The sequence below is a fragment of the Manduca sexta genome, chromosome 17 (assembly GCF_014839805.1).
Source record: "Manduca sexta isolate Smith_Timp_Sample1 chromosome 17, JHU_Msex_v1.0, whole genome shotgun sequence".
Taxonomy (NCBI): domain Eukaryota; kingdom Metazoa; phylum Arthropoda; class Insecta; order Lepidoptera; family Sphingidae; genus Manduca; species Manduca sexta.
In genome coordinates, this window is record NC_051131.1 from 4,634,639 (window position 1) to 4,652,332 (window position 17,694).

At 35.5% G+C, this 17,694-nt stretch overlaps 1 protein-coding gene across 14 annotated transcripts; it reads right to left on the reverse strand.

The window, feature by feature from the left end:
* Positions 1 to 654: 654 nt before the first annotated feature.
* On the reverse strand, positions 655 to 16,341 carry LOC115445155 (receptor-type tyrosine-protein phosphatase N2). Of its 14 annotated transcripts, XM_030171319.2 has the most exons (24): positions 16,188 to 16,341; positions 15,841 to 16,066; positions 11,227 to 11,316; positions 10,168 to 10,221; positions 10,029 to 10,092; positions 9,749 to 9,883; positions 9,578 to 9,671; positions 9,372 to 9,501; positions 8,753 to 9,280; positions 8,539 to 8,685; positions 8,085 to 8,318; positions 7,332 to 7,434; positions 7,167 to 7,256; positions 6,986 to 7,065; positions 6,793 to 6,860; positions 6,459 to 6,674; positions 6,201 to 6,352; positions 5,949 to 6,003; positions 5,489 to 5,710; positions 3,898 to 4,095; positions 3,450 to 3,616; positions 2,874 to 2,927; positions 2,575 to 2,752; positions 655 to 2,106 (listed from the first exon to the last, which is right to left on the reverse strand). In XM_030171319.2, exons 3-24 carry the CDS (start codon positions 11,309 to 11,311, stop codon positions 1,978 to 1,980), a joined length of 3,183 nt encoding a protein of 1,060 aa, XP_030027179.1. In that variant the 5' UTR covers positions 11,312 to 11,316; positions 15,841 to 16,066; positions 16,188 to 16,341; the 3' UTR covers positions 655 to 1,977. The 14 variants fall into 14 exon arrangements, with proteins under 14 accessions (XP_030027179.1, XP_030027181.1, XP_030027182.1 ...); XM_030171321.2 differs by having other exon boundaries at positions 8,780 to 9,280; positions 15,841 to 16,341; XM_030171322.2 differs by having other exon boundaries at positions 7,377 to 7,434; positions 15,841 to 16,341.
* Between the last annotated feature and the right edge of the window lie 1,353 nt (positions 16,342 to 17,694).

A 17,694-nucleotide genomic window follows, 5' to 3' on the forward strand; every position in this document is an offset into this window, starting at 1 on the left:
TAGATTTGTGAAGCTTGAGATATAAAAAGTAGGTACTTATTTATCAAGATACGTTTCCACAGAAAAACAGATTTAAGTGCTAGCTGCAGTAGCGTAGCTTGCCATAAAGGTGCCCTATATCTAAATTTGTTTGGGCGCCTGCTTAGTTTAATGTAGGTATGGGTCAAGAGGCACCCCAAAGCTCGGTGGCCCCTATCACTGATACGGCTGATACGGCGGTAGCTACGCCCCTGGCTACCTGGTAGTGAAACGTAGATAAGTTATTTAAAAATAATACGATTGTAAATGATATACTATAAGGTATGGTGCACTATGATACTTTATGCATCATTTATAGTGTATGCAACGGAACCTTCACTTACCGGTGCAAAATATTGTAATTACCTCAGTTATTGGCAGTTACGTTTGGCATAGTTATCCGTCAACAGGATGCGAGGAAGATGGCGCCACGTGATCGACATACGAGCATATCTCAAAATAAGCGGTAGAAATTACCAGGATCACGAGCATCACATTTGTTTATAGATCTTATCTTGCCAATTTCATTTTTGATAACGTCTGTCACCTACATTTGAATATTTGAATATCATCTCAGCTACATAGGAGTGGATAAAGAAAGGATTTGTGTGTCTTGGCAATCAGGATACTGTCACATTCCCTAAAACAATTTAATCAAAATCCATTATTCAATCATTCACATAAAAACTACATATAATTTCATACAGAAATACGGTTAAATATATTTTTCTCTTAATCTAAATCTACTTTTATAATTTCGTAAGTAGGTATTTTTTTTACATTTTCCCATAATATGCAGTAAATATAATCTTATATAAATATCGTACATAAGATGTATTAAGTATGTACCCTATTATTTGCTACTAGCTTCTGTAAATATTCCTTTTCACGTTATATAATGGCTGATTATTTTATTTCAGGTATTCCGTTAATCTCAGGATATGATTGGATAGACATAATATTTTGCCCTGGCTCATTTAAGTTAACATTGCTAACTCCTAAATAATTAAGTAACAAAGACTGATTGTATAACATATGTTTAACAAGATCTAACATGACACAGATGATTATTAAAAAGCAAGAAAGAGTAACACAAGGGTGCATATTTTATACATGGCTATGGTTGCTTTGGTATGGAATCTTGAAGTTAAAATGCCACAAGCTGTCTATATCTATTACGTAAATTACTAAAATAGGCCTCATCGACCACGATTAAAATATTATATTTTGTAATTAAATCAACGATAATATTGACTAGATCATTTCATAAACTAATGCGCATTTTATGCTTCAAAAGGTTGTTATTTTAAAGATATAACAAGTCAATGTCAACATAGTACCATTTGGAGGAATATATGAATGATATTAAGTCCGTTGTACATACGATTGAACAGTTCCAAGCCGTACCCAGGTTCTGTTTATTCTAAATATTTAGTCTTCTAAACTTAATGAAGTGCATAGATAGTTTTCCGCAAATAATATTATATGCAGGTATGTCGGTAAAGATAAAGACACCTTCACAATTGACTACATCAATTTCGGACACAAGCTAGACAATTTGCATTATACATACATATATAAATAGTCTGTAAATGTATATTACATATTACATGAAAATAACTCATATGAAGATAAAGCTTATTATAAAAATAAATGCTTAGTTTTGCGAAAGACTCCATATATACTTAGTTATGATCATTACTATGAATAATGCTCTTTTTGCGGTTTACCTTTCCTAACATAAATATATTATGCAAGAGCGTATAAATCTAAACAATCCGAGTCAAGAACTTCGAAGCGGAAAGTAATATATATCCAAATGAGAAACATGAATGTTTGATATAAGTATACCTATAACGAAATTCTCAACTAGGAGCGTAATCCATATTAAATGCCTAACATTATCTTTAACACAAATATTTCAATACATTTCGTGTGAGAGCTTAAGCGGTGCGTAGTTCAGTTAACGGGTTTCTTGTCGGCGCCATCTTTTTCTTTTTCTTTTTCCTTCTCTTTTTCTTTTTCCTTGTCCTTCTTTTCCTGCAGTTGTTGTAAGTGAGCAGGTAGAGCCTTCAGGATCGCGTGTACCTAAAAATAAAATAAACATTTATCAATAAAAAGCATACTATTTTCCGCTGGTGGTTTTATAATAATATCTTTTACCTCTTTCGAGTACTGATTGTCCAGTTGGTTAATAATATATGGTTAAATTTAGTTTGATCGCTGGTTATTCTATTAATAGCGAATTGCCCTTCCACTTGAAATGAAACCAAATCTCCGGTTCTATAGGCCAACAAGGTGGAAGTACAGGTTCATCTAACTACAGTAAAATTAACGGAGGATGACTTGCTAATGGTTGGGCTAACCTTTTTACACCGATAGTTGACCATGAGCACTATCAAAGGTGGCTTTTTTATTAACATACGCATTCAAAACAACGTCCACTCACGTTTCCTACATTTTTATATTATATTTACATCTATTGTTATTAGCATGGAGATTTATGAATTTATCATCATAAAATCATGTTTTTGCAATGTGTGCTTCGTTACTCACCTCTTCAGCAACAGCCATGAGTACAAACTCGAATTGCTGCTTGGTGGCGACGGTGCGGGGTCGTTGATCGCGGATGTGTTCCAGGGTGGCAGCGATGTCAATCTCCTTAGCGCCTTTAGCCATGCGGTTCAGTACCATATCAATCAGGCAATAGGTTCCAGTTCGGCCGGCTCCGTCACTGTTTGCATAGAAAATATAATAAATGTATATTTTATTTTACTTTTATTGATTAAATTAATTGTAAGACGTGTATAAAAAGTAGAGTACAAAAATATAGCGCTATTAATAAAATTGTTTACCTGCAGTGAACTACGATCGGGCAAGATCTTCCCCTATACGACTTATTCACCTTCCTGTAAAAGATTTTTAATCAAGTCAGATGTAATTTTAATAAAGAATCTTTATAAAGAAATGTAGAGTCAGTTTTGATGCGGGCGGAACTGCTTCGCTATTGCGCATATTGGGTTCAAGGGGTAACTTTTTAGGCAATAATTGATCCGTATTTTATAGGTCAGTCACATTAACGAATATAATGTAATTTTAATAAAGAATCTTTATAAAGAAATGTAGAGTCAGTTTTGATGCGGGCGGAACTGCTTCGCTATTGCGCATATTGGGTTCAAGGGGTAACTTTTTAGGCAATAATTGATCCGTATTTTATAGGTCAGTCACATTAACGAATATCTGTTACAAACTTATTTATTAAAATGTTAAAAAAAACGTAAGGTATATGTGTTACAAATTTGTCCTATGCCTCATTCCGTAAAATAAATCTTAGTCTCTAAATGTTGGCCGTAACACATTCTTCATTACAGCACTAAAAGTGATAGAATTTCATTCCAAAGTATGTATATAAAAGTTAAGGATTAGAATACCTCCTGAATTCAAGCAAAGCCTTGGTTGAAGATGGAACGCCGTTCTCTGGCCACGAGAGGAAGTGGAATTGGGTGACCGTCCGAGTTTCGCCGGTGCGTTGGTTCTTCAGGTAGAAGCTGCGGACCAGGTAGTCGTCGCACCAGATGTGCTCGCTCACTAGGTGAACCTAGATAAAACCAATGTATCTCTTAATTCGTAATTTTGATGAAGAAGTGAATTACTTCACTCGGAAATCGAGAGTAAAATATAATAAAAAAATAAATTAGATCAATTTGTGGGCATTATTTCTTAATATTTAATGTCAATAGCATGTAGAATAATTTCTGAATAAGTATATTCAAGTATTATACAGATTTATATCAATTGCTCTTTTGTTGATTGGGTTTTATTGACACTACTATAAATTAAGACGTGTTTATAATCTTTTACAGGACTATAAAAACCTACCTCGTAGATATGGTAGAGCTCAGATCCCTCCTCAGGCCAGTAGCGGTGGCAGAGCTGCTGTCCATTCTCTGTGAGGCGGGTGAGCATGACCATCACGACAGAGCCTTGTTCCCACACCATCTGCCAGAAGTCGGGAGCAGTGTGGGCCAGCGGGCCTGCTGCTGCGATGTACGCCGGGTTTCGAGGGTCATGGTCGGTCTGAACAAACAAGATAAATTACAGTGTGATGCTATTGGTTAGTGATCGTTTATTTTGTTTTATTAGGATTTGTGTGACGTAAACGCAAGTTGTGATAAGTAATTTACCTAAATAAAAATATGCCAAATCGAAATGAAAACTTAAGTAGGTATTTTATTAATAATATTGTACCATCGGTACATAATGAAAATAACGTAGAACAACTCCAAATACCTTTTGCGTTAAAATGTCATTATATTTAGATAAATCTTATTTTTGATAATAGAATTTTTACTATAATATTTCCAGTACTTATTGTAAAGGCAATGAAACACAGGAGCTAGCGGCTGACTGCAAACACTAACCTACCCTCCACCGTATGAATATTATGCCCATAATCTATATATATAAAAATGAATTGCTGTTCGTTAGTCTCGCTAAAACTCGAGAACGGCTGAACGGATTTATCTTATCTTGGTCTTGAATTATTCGTGGAGGTCTAGGGAAGGTTTAAAAGGTGAGAAAAATTCGAATAATTGCCGGGAAAATCCTCAAAACAGCAAATTTCTATTTCCCATACAAACGTTTTCTAACTAATACGTAGAGTCAATTTGAGCTTTATTGCTATTGCATAAAGTTCACTGTTGTCTAAGCAATGTTAGTGTGTTCCTAACATCAAAGCAGTGTGCGTTGGAGCACAGAATATAATAATGTAATGTCGCGTTCTGAAACTCAACAAAAGTGATATCGCGGACCCGACTAAATTGAACAGTCACAAAATTTAATATATCATTAGTTATTTGGTTGGCTTCACGATATTATTTCTTTTGTTTTACTTTAAAATGCATGTTTTCGGTATGGACAATTTTTGAGCTACTTTTGCATATCTATACTTATAATAAATCTGTAGAAAGGTCAATTCTGTACATGAAATATATTTCCAAAATAACTGGGGGTGATTAGGGATCGATACTGATGCCAAAAATGCAATTAGTAAAATTTTTGTCTGTCTGTCTGTATAACCGTTATAGAAACAAAAACTACTCGACGGATTTTAACTTAACTTGGTACAATTATTTTTCATACTCCTGAGCTGGTTATAGTATACTTTTCATCACGCTACAATTAATAGGAGCATAGCAGTGATGGAAAATGTTGGGAAAACGGGAGAAGTTACTTCATTTTTTAAGCTTCCGTCATTTCGTGTGCAACCTTAATGGTTAAAAGTTCCTTCGATTTCACCAGGATCCCATCATCAGACCCTGACCGGATAATCGGACCACCTGCATACCACCATAAATTAAAATAACATCCCGACAAATTGAGCACCTTCTCCATTTTTGAAACCCGAAATCCACGCGGGCGAAGCTGCGGGCGGAAGCTAGTAAAATAATACAAAGATCGATACACTCACGATAGTAGAAGCGTTAATATAGTCAGATCCAAGGTGGTTAGAGAGCGTATTCAGCGTGACCCTTGAGTGGTCATAGGGCAGGACATCAGCATATCGGTTCTTGCCAGTGTTGTCTGCCTTCAAGGCGGCGGAGGTGGCACAAGGCTCAGCTTCATATGCGCATAGAGCACGCCATTCCTGCTCTAGGCGGTCCTTGTTACGGAGATGGTCTTCCATGTAAGCCTGGCGAATTTTAATATAATTAGTGTAGATACAGTCGTTGATATGGATTATATAAATCTAACCGTGGAAGTGTCTTGGGAAAATACGGAGTTATTAATATTCAATGGTATCTTTTCATTTGAATATTGAGAAAGTTTGATAAGTATCTCTCACTAGATTTCTTTCTACAGAATATTTTAATAATAAGGAAGTTATTTCGGTGAATAATATTTAATATAAACTGTTGATATTTTTTTACCAAAACCATGTGTCCGGTAGAGATGTCCATGTTGGTAAGGGCTGGTTCTTCACTCCTAAAATGAAAAGAGTACTTAGTCGCAATATTCACGATATTAATTATATTGAGATTGATTTCTTAAACATCAGACAAAACTTATTTATTCATACGATCAACCTATTTTAGCATACAATTGCAATTTTTATCTTATAGAGAAGTTTATTTAATGAATCAATAGCCTCATATGATGGCTAGAGAATAGAGATGTATTACCAAGAAGAAGTGCTCGATCTTGTAGAAGGCGAGTTGCCGTCAGGGTCGCGGGACAGAGAGGTGATGCGTTGTGCCGGCTCGGCAGGGTGGGGAGGTGCTGCAGTTGTCTGCTGTCCAGACCACTTGCCAGACATCCGTGCGCGACATAATTCCTCAAATTAGAATCAGGTGTTGTTATTTATTATAATAAAGCAATTATTGTATGTTCGGAACAATGTATTACTACAAACAAAGTGGTCCGAAATATTCTTATCTTACCTGGTAATCCCTGGTTGCTTCTGCATCAATTTCAGCGGCAGAAGACAATCCCCGCATCTTTTTAGCATTCATATCTCTTTTCAACAGAATAACAAAGACCACAGCGCCTACTACCAGGACCGAAAAGCTCCCTACCAGAGCTAGCAAAACGGGCAATTCCAAACCGAAGATTAGTGTTTCTGGAGATTCGGCGTGTCGGATAACTGGACGTTTACTCTGGAAAATGTTATATTATGAAAGTACCTTACTGAAGAACATAAGAAATATTGTTTCTGTGAATGAAGACCACCTTCACCTTTCTAATATTGAACTATATAATGCACTCAGTACTCACTCTGTCGCCCACTCCCGTTGATAAAATTTGCGCGCCCGTCTCTATACGCAGCGCCTCTTTTATGTCATCTAAAAAGTTAAATTTAATAAATTGCATCACAAAATATTTGCATCATAGCTTTTTTCTTATCATTGGATATAGTGTATCCAACGTAATTGATAGAGGATTGGGAATAAATTAAAATATTACTTACTGACTCGTCTAGCAACGTCAACAGCATCGTAGCCTTTTTTATTTTTCTCCACTTTAAAAGTCACTTCACCGGGGTCAACCCTATAAGATTAAGATTTAATTATTTTTTCCACTTAGTAGTTCAAATCAATACCTTCATTTGAATATTCAATTAATAGTAGTAAATTCGCAATCTTTACTACCTTGGGTTTGTAAATGTATTCTTCTCTAATCCGAGCATTTCTTCCAGCTTTGATATGAAGGAAACTCCCTTGTCCCAGTCCGTAAGAATTCTAAGAAAATAATTTAATTAGTGTAAAAACAAATAGTTGCTTTTGTAATTATGACAATTAATGTTGAGCGTTTACCTATTTTTAAATAATACATAAGCATAAGATGGGTCATAATCGTACTCATTGTGATCGTGATCTCCATGTTTTACAGCTTTTTGTGCGTGTGGGGCTCCTTGAGCTGCAATATAAGATCAAAAATTCATGTTAATCGCTGTAGGTGTGTTCCAAACCATTCCACAACATCGAGAAGGTAGAACATGCATCACATTATTTTATAATATAGGCAAAATTCATAATTAGTCGACGAAACAATTTAGCACGTAGAAAAACCATTTTGCTGACAATAATTAATATTTTTAATAATTATCCATAAAAATGTATATAGTAAATACGTAGCTATGCTCAATAATTGAACAAAGCCGAAAATAAATAGAAATTGAAATGCATGACCTCGTATTTAATGATACTGATCATTAATATGATTTGAAATAAAATAACATCAATCACGATATTTACAAAAATATAAACATAAAATCAAGGCCTGTAAAAATAAATAAATATTTGTAAAGTAAGACATTTAGATTTATAAAAATCACACATAGGCAATATATTTGGAGGGTTACAGCCTCATGCTATTGTGGTGTAAGAAACCAAATGTGCTATTAAGGGAAACATATAGTGCAGTGTTCTAAACAAAGTTTTGAGTGCGTGTAAATTCCAGAAAGGAAAAATTTGAAAGCTGCGACGCAGCGTTAGCCTTTCATCTGTATCTGTTTGAGGGTACATTGATATCTAAGTAAAGCTACCTCAGGCCGCCGCGACACTAACCTGCCACTGATTTATTGTGGTATAATATCTTTAACGTTTTCGCGTCCACACGCGGCCCGGGCTTTTTAACATCGTCTCTTTCCCTACGTTTAAAGCCCCATTCGTTATTAAGTATATCTTGCAACTCTTCAGGATAAAATTTGTAATTTTCACCTGAAACATTGTCGGTATCTGTAACACCTTGATTGTGGTGCGAGTCGCGAATCCGGGCTGAATCTCTTGAATTTAAGGGGCCTATGTGAAACAAAATAGGCGAACATAAAAAACATTGGTTAACTGAAAAATGTGACTGAGAAGAATGATGTTAATGTTAGTACGTTGGGTTTATAACATAATGAACGAAATAATGTTACCACCGTACCTACAATGCAAATAAAGCAATGAAGCAACACAAATTGCCTTTTTTGCACGAAGGCCGTCTAAGAACATTTTAAAAACTAAGCTTGTCACTCACCTTGCAAATCTTCAGCTCTTAGAGGACCGCCTTCGGCGTAAAGAGCACCTTGAGATTTAGCTTTCGCATCTATTACATCCTGCCAGTAATTCATCAAGTATTCCATATTTTTTGAATGTTTTGCTTCTCCTTCTACATTGTTTTTTTCTGGAACATAAATATATTTCATTAAGATTACCTTAGTATTCTATTTTACCAAAAAAATGCAATGTACCTTTTAGGTTAAACGAATCCAGCTCACCACTTCCTGCATCTATAGGGAAATCTTCTGATGAGTCTTCGTCGTAATAAATTCTTGGTTCAGAAATATCGACTGGATCTTCATATTCAAATGGGAAATTTTTGGCAGCAAAACTTTGCTTGTAATTTTTGTACGCATTTGATCGAACTTCCTCATCAAGAGGCGAAAATCTATTCGTAGTTATATACTCTGCCGTATATGGAGGGACCTTGTTTTTTAGTTTGCGAAAATGAGCTCCAAGTCGTTCTTCATCGGAATATCCGACATTAGGATCGTTTTGCGTGATAATGTCAGACATACGAGTAGATTTCTTTTCTTTTTCAATTATAGGAGATGACATGCCATTGCGAGCTATCGCTTTCTCTTCTGCTTGGAGTCGTTCTCTAAATCCTTCAAAGGGCAATATGACGGGAGAGTCTTCGTTATCCGTCATTAGCAGATCGCGTAATTTATCGCTCGGAGTTTCATTATCAAGTGGGACGTTATCCTCAATTCCTGGCACTGATAATATGAAATTTAAGTATTATTTTGATATTTAATCGTTAAAATAGAAAAGATATAATCATTTAAATATTTAAATATTAATTAATACCTCGACTAACGTAAACAGGTGCATTTCCTGCTGGAGAAAATGGTGGATTGTAAACTTCATTCGCAAAGTCAGAGTCGCTGAGGGCAGAATTTGGTGTAAATCGTACAAACGCTGTTTCAGCTGGCTCAATCTAGAATAAACACAAATGTACATAGTATTAAATTATTTCTTAACAAACCAATTTTATTACTTACTTTATCACTTACACCAATATTTTCGTTTGCCTCTTGCAATATGCTAGAGGTCAATTTCGGGTCAGCAAAATGTTCACATATTTTCGTGTTAACTTGTGACGGATCTCTGAAATATAAACAAATTATTAAATTTTTTCCCACTATAAATCAATATTGAAAAAAAAATTCCATTGCGATACTAACAAGTTTTGCCGTAACGTGTAGAGCATGGCTTGTAAGACGCACTGCGTGTATGCCTGCTCCCATCGGTAACCACGCGTAGCAAGCCGTTGGAGCTCGCCCTCGAACCACTGCAGTTGCTCTGGTCCCATGTCATACCTTAAGGGGAAGTAATGAGGTCCTACTTTAAATTGGCTATAAAATGTCACTATTGATCACGAGTGTTTAACTTACCCTTATATTCAAATAATCATTAGTCAATAGTGTATAATAAATTTTAGGAAGTTTAAAGGGAAAAGCTTACCGATAGAGTGCTCCTTCTTCAGGTTCCTCCTCATATACCGGTATGCATTTCCCGAATGCAAAATCTATTGACAATAAATTATATTAGAGATATTTACATAAATGACTCAGAAAATTATATTAGTAAGTAATATTCATACCATCGTAGCACCATTCCACCTCCTCTACACACAATGGTGCACTGAATAAGCAACCTGTATAAAAAAATAGCAATGTTAAGCCTCTCATTCGTTTATATCATGTTTCTAAACGCAAACAGCTCTACATGGAGCTATCAAAACGAATGCGTCCACACAATTCGAAACGAGAATGGAAATGCTTTCAACATAATTGGATGCCTTCTATTTGTCCTAGCGAGGTGCACTCACGAAAATCTAGACTATTGAGTTTCCGAGACGTCTCACTACGATTTATGATGTTAAATCAAAATACAGTGATGACGAAGAAGCTAATGTGTGATCTAAAATGTATATGCTTTATGCAGACACAATTTAAATTGAGTCATCGAAAAGACGACTTAAAAAACCATATCCTCGATATATCAATGGGGCCGATCAAATGTGGCAATATTATAATTTACTAAGGCCCTTGAATAAGTTGTGTACCAGATGACTCGAGTAAGATAAGTTAAGTCAGGCATTTTCCATAACCGTATACTTAACCATCAAATAGTCAAATATTGGATTCATCGTCCAATAATTAAATACTTAACACATTTAAGGGACCACCTAATCTGATCGCAATGTGCGATAGTCGTTATAAAAAATAATACTTTTTACATTGAAATAAACATTTGATTATACTTGTGGACTTGTGGTTTGTAAATAAAATGACAATAAAATCTAATACAAAAAGTTTATTGCAAAAACTGCATAGTCACTCAGGTTCTAAAGATGACAAAACGCGGAAAAAAAAACCGTGCCTAATACCTAATACTAGATCATTCTATGTTATTATGGCTTCTCAAATTAAAAATAAAGATCCAAACGATATTAGCTCAGTGACATTGGTCCTTGTAGCCAATAAATTCCGACGATATTGGTCGCTGAAACCGAAATATCGATTCATCCGGTATCGTTATATGCCGTTTGTTTTGTTAGAGAGTGTTTATATACAGCTCTGGATAGGACCTAGCCATTTGGTTGTTATAACAGGTATGTCGTTATAGCCGATTTCTACTGTATTTAAATCATAAATACCTATGTTCCCATCGGCGTGCGAGGGCGCCAGCGCATTCAGGAGCGCCAGCGCCCATAGAGCCTGCCCCAACGACGGGCGGCACATTACATCTGTAAGAATCATATCTGGTATTGACATCTGAAGCTAACAGGACAGTTGTTTAAAATGTATTTTTAGACGAGGGACCTTTATAAACACTCGACAGTTTATGCTTGCATGTAACTAACAAAATACATGCAAAAAAATGATACACGGCAGAGTATATCTATATACAGTAAAAATAACGAAAATGTCTCCCAGTCGTATCTTTTATAATATTTGGGACAAAAATGGAATACTGGATACCCTCCTTTAACAGGTCCCTCGACTAATCTTATATACTGTAAGTATATGTAACAAAATTAGAAACCAACAGTTTCAATATATATTTATTTAGCATTTCACGTTTAAATTCGGCGTTTAATTTTAAATTAATAAAATTTTTAAATACCGTAAAAGATAACCTAAAATGATATGTAGTGTATCTGGTATTATTATTTTTTTATTGAGGAGCGATTTATACTATTTACACCGTAATGAAAACATTTGTATGTCTGAAAAACAAATCCTGTAGGTGCGTCACGGCTGTATCGTAATATCTATAACTCATGATTGTGTCTCGATTATCTCATTGTCTATAGTAATATGGAACGCAACAGAACAACTAGCATTTCACGATATTTTTCAGTGAAACAATAGCACACGTCTCATCTATACTGTAGACATAAAAAAAAAATCGGCATCGCTCTACCGTAAAACATCTTCTGCCTTTTACGAAAAGATTTGTAGGAAGGTCGAAGGTATGTGTACTTTATTTGATATAATATTCATCGGCGTAGCTTCAGTTTTTCTCTAGGGGGCGGGAGCAAAAAAATAGCTCGGCGAATTTAACGAAAAGCCTTCACCACGCAAGACCCAAAGCGTATGATTTTTCATAGAGCGGACAAAGATGTTTCTAGGTTGGGCGCTACCCACCCCAACACTTTCTCCTAGCAACGCCCATGATAATAGCAGTTACATACAAACATTACCTTTTTAGATTTTATTGTTTAAAATAATTTATCTACGTAAATATTATCGAATAAACATCGTCCGTTGATGTAAGTACATTTCTAACAAACACTGTATAACACGGTACATTAAATTTATGGTTAGACCCTACACTGTACACGCTCCTAATCTGACCCACGCGACGTAATATTTAGAATTGATAACTCAATACGTGTGGTGAGTAGTAGCGTTCCGTAGACCATAGAGGGTGACCAAAGGATAGAAAGAGCGTAATATACTCATATAGGACAAAAAGACTTGATAAGATTTGAAAATTAGTACCCATTTTAGTATTTAATAAATTAAGAAATGATATCTTTATGTTGCGAAAACGACGTGATAAAAAATAAAATTAGATAATATCAAGACAAAAAATGATAACGCTTTGAATGCAACGGCACAATTTTCATTTAAATAAGTGCCATTCCATTTCAAAACTGATTGTGAACTTGTGAATTTAAGTGACAAAAGAGGCAGCGTGGGAGGAACATAGCTGCATTCTATTACATGGAAATCTCGCAACTGCTTCGTTCGCAAGTAAATGAGAACGAGCTACGAGTAAATAAATTACTTAGATTCTTATAAATTAGCCCGAAGGGACGGACAGGGGCGCTCAGAGTGTTATTTATGTAGAAGAAACTAACTTGCAAGAAATTTCTGCAATTTATTTGATACTTTAAAGTTAGTTGAGTAACTTTTCATCTTCTAGTTTGATTAGTTTATTTATAAAGTTTAAAAGAGTCTGAAAGGTATATGCGCCATCACGTAAGAGGGAGTGCATTATGAAGGACCTCAGTATAATTTCTTAAATGCATTTTGCATGTTCAATGCAGGTATAAATATCTAAAGGAAGAATTTAGTTGTGAGGAGATATTTGTTCCAGAAATGTACAAAAGGCTGTCATGTCATGGGATCACAAAAGTGGTCTTGCCGGCAATCTTTTTGAGTGCGGCAAAGTGTAAGTCATTATAGTTTTAAAGACTACAATTTTGGATTACTAGCAAAAAAATAAATCTGAGGCAAATTATTGCCTCAGATTTATTTTTTTGCTTTCGCCTGGGGCCTCGCGTCGGTTAAGGCCGCCATTGTACGCCAAAGAAGGTAATTTCGGTGTTTCAGTTCGTATTGCAGTACACAGGATTAAACACTGGGTTAGAGACTCGGCCCGGCAGCCGCACGACGTTTTTCGTTACACCAGGCGTCTCAATGCAGGCTCGAAAAGCCAGTGGTCCAAATACAACCGGTCAGTTTCCCTTTCATGCTGGACGGTAGTAGTAAAGAATACACTTTATAAAAAACAAAAAAGGGACCAAGGGATATCAGGCGCATTCAGGCGCATTGCTTTTAATGCAGGTGGAACTGTAGTAGAAGCACTAGAACCCATGGTTGGTATATTAAATTAGCGCCAAACGCTGGTTTGGTTAGTGGATTATCCAAAAAAAGGAGAGTTCAAAGGAAACAAGAACAGCATTCCATTGCACGAGTACAAAGAACTCCATGTGCGTGCTTTTTTATCCCTGATTTAGATACTTCCCGAGTACAGTCGAATAGTTACGGTTACAAGTGTGTACATTTATTCTGGTGTATTCATTACTCATAATTCATGGTTATATTCACGCACAAATAATTTTTCACCAAGTTCTTCGGCGAGTTCGTCACCAATACTCAAAATGAGGGATTAGATTTTTTTGCTTAATTTTTATATAACAAACCCTTATAAACTTTTTTTTGTACGTTTTATCTCAACTACGCTGATTGTTAATATTTTTACACATAGATACGGACCCAACCTACATTTTGGCTTCTTTCCACGGTTCTTTACTGTAGGCTATCGGAAGATTTACGGGACAAATAAACAGCGAGGGCGGACAGCTCGTGGGCGAATTACCTACATAATTGTATTAAGAGTTGCTGACCTTTATCCAAATATAAACTAAGGGTAAGAAAAAAGAATTCAATAAATAAATAAGATTCTTACACCGTAGTATTTTTATCTATAACGCTATCTTTATATTAATATACTTAGACCTCGTATGTGAAAAGGATCTCTAAGCTAGTAGGTGTTTATCATATCTTATTAATACCTATCAAATGTATTTATAGATACTTAAGTATAGATTTCCCAGAACGTAAAAAAGTAAGAAAAGTAGGTATTGCTTAAGCTTGTTATGATTTTCAGTATATCCAAAAAAAAAAAATTATTATATTAGCTATAAGGTAGTGTGAAGAAAGCCCGGTTCCTAACAAGGCCCGCCATGTTTTTGGTATTTTTTGTGTTTTAGTGTGAAACATGCTACAGTTTATTATTCTTTTATTCGTTATTCTATAATATGTACTTAGTGATATATTACAATTTAATAATGATGACATTATTTCATGAAACAATTTTATGAAGATTTTAGAAATTAGTTGAGCCTTCAAAGATTCCGTTATCGTACACGGTACTGTGCATATTAACATTTTATAAGAATACCTAAAAAAGTGTAGAGATATCCTTATGTTATTTTTCCGCTGTAATATTACAGATTCTTTTTACATCAAAATCTTAAAAGCCACTTTAGGTAAATAGACAAAAAAGGCATGTAAAATAGAGAATTACATACATACATATTTTTTCCTTATAATATAATTATTTCTGTAACCGGGCATAAAAACGGATAAAAATAGGTAATTTTTCTAAACGTGTTCCTAACACATCACGCCTGGATACGAAAATCTAGAACACTGCAACATGAAAAAAGAGATAAAATGATACAAGTGTTGAATCAAATATGGCAAGAAATAGAAAAAAAATATGTAATTAGTAAGGCAGGCACGTTCTCCGATTTTAAGACAATAAAAACGTATACCTATTTTTTTTTTGTAATTGTTGTTCTAATACCATGCTCAACAGACAATATTTTGCTTTGGTTACTGTTATTTCAATTATCTGCCAAGATTTCCTGAAGACACTACAATAAGAAAAGTCTTTTTCCAAAAACCAGGGTCCGAAATTTTATGAATATCGCTGTCATTGAACATTACAATACACTTTGAAATGTACCAATCTATGTAAAGTGTATGCACGCATAGCTTATTCACTAACGTAAGCAGTAGGCACCCCTGCCCTTTACACCCACGCGATTGGTTCGTCCCATTATAAATTAAGATGCGAATCAACGATACCTTTAAACAAATCTATAAATAGACAACCCTAAAGGTAACTCTATTCTTTCATCAACGGATTAAATGAGAAAAACCTGCCTATCCACAGAAAATCTACAATTATTTTGATTATATAAATAGCACATCAAACAATAAAATACAGGGGCAGCACGAATATGAAGCACAGGATTGTTGCTTACAGCGCCAACGTTTATTAGTTTATTTTATCATAAAAACCTTCACCTTCATTTGATAAACAAACAAATTTCCACCGCACTAATGAATTGTTATTAGGTGTCGTGTAACAGGTTTCACGTTAACGGCGAGATATGGCGGCCGCTGAAAACTGCGGTACGACTATCAGACCTCTCGCAACTTAAGTAAAATAATGGTGTACGAACCGTTTAGTGCCGTCGCTGCGAGCGGAGCATATCCGTGACCAAATAGATGCACTAAAATCGTTCACAGTAGGCACTGAGACACTGGTTGAGGCGTTTTGATATCGGATGCGAAGCGACCAGCTGTATGTCAGACGGGCGTGCGCACTCAGCTCTATCGATCCCGAACCCGTCCATTCACGCGCTGCCACTTCGCCGCCTACATAACGACGCTCGACGCAGAGCCTCACTGTTATACAGCGATCATCATTAGATAACGCAATATTAGCAATACTCTCAGAGCTTCCACACTTCAAGCACTTCACTCGGACATTAATTACAGCTAACGCGTTAACGGTTTAATGCCATACCACAATTACAGCCGTCTCCTCGCGATATTAATTCATTAAACGATGTCTGTTTCTAGCCTAGAGTCTTTTATAAGCAAGATCTATATAGACTGATGTTCGTAAAACAATACTAGTTACTGTAAAGGATCGAGGTAGTGAAGCTCGTCCCACGCGTCAAGTTATCGCGTATACCGTCCTGCATTGTAATGGCGTTGTTACGATAACGTAGTTACGAAGCCATGACAGTGTCGATACCTATTAAACGTTTAGATATAAACTAATTACATTTTCGTGAACAAATAAATGTTCCTAATTGGAATTGCTTTGTTCACTCGAAATTGATTTGATGAGCAGGTTTATAGTTTATGTAATTATTAAAGTGCTTTATATAACTAGGAATGGAATTAATAAAACACAACTTCATAATAATTGAAAACATTAATAATTTTCCATAATATAATCCCCTAGAGTCCTTTAACTCCTGCTGTCACCAAGGTACCCTGCGTCGCGTCGTGAGGGATATTAATACGACCTCCCCAGACTTGACAAAATATATCTAATTCCATTATGTCTTCGTTTACATCTAAAATTTACAGCGACTTGTTGACTATAAAAGTAATTTTAGTGCTTTTATTGTTATCTTGTATCGACGTATACTTCCTAATAGCTAACACATGTCATTAAGAGTGAAGAAACTACTGGCATATAATCGTCGCCTGAATAAAGCGGCAGGGGTCACGGAGGTCACTTATTGAAAGGACGTTAAGTAGGTTATAGCGAAGCCCCTAGGATGTTGGGGAGGTATGTTAGGTCCTTAATAAACTACATGAGCCACGGGTATACCAACTTCGCCAAGACAGATTTAATATATAAGGCGGTAAAATAAAAAACTAAATCGTTCGTTCTACTCGTTCGTAATCAAGTACGATAGGTATGAGATAGGAAAAGGTAGTAAACAATCTCATTTAATTTCCCTTGTTATGTATCTCGATATTATTTACAAACTACTAGGCTAGATAAGTAATATTAAAATCGACCCTCAATAAACAGTTCGATTGCAAGACTCACGTTTCGTCAAATAATAACATGGTATAAGCTTCATCCATATTCTTCTAGGTAGGAATGTAGATTTATTTTCAAAAAAAGTCTTCGTTTTGCTACGATTAATATTAATATATAGGTATCTATACTTGTACTTATACTTCTACTACATAATTGTTTCGAATACGTAAATCCGAAAAGTCGATATGTGTGGCAAAAAAGTATGTATCTCGACCTAATATTGCATACCTGTTAGGCTATCGCTGTAATTGTATTACCTATTTAGGCCACCCGTCGTCCTATCCAGTTCTCGTTTAAATACTATGTATCTTTATATAGCATCGAGCGCATCAAGGAGTTACGTAAGCCCTAAGCAGCTAGATACATACGCTCGTCGAATATGAGAATAGCTAGATGACACACCACCCCGGCGAGATTATGTAGAGAATTTCATAATGCACATGTAACATGAACTTATTGTCTACCC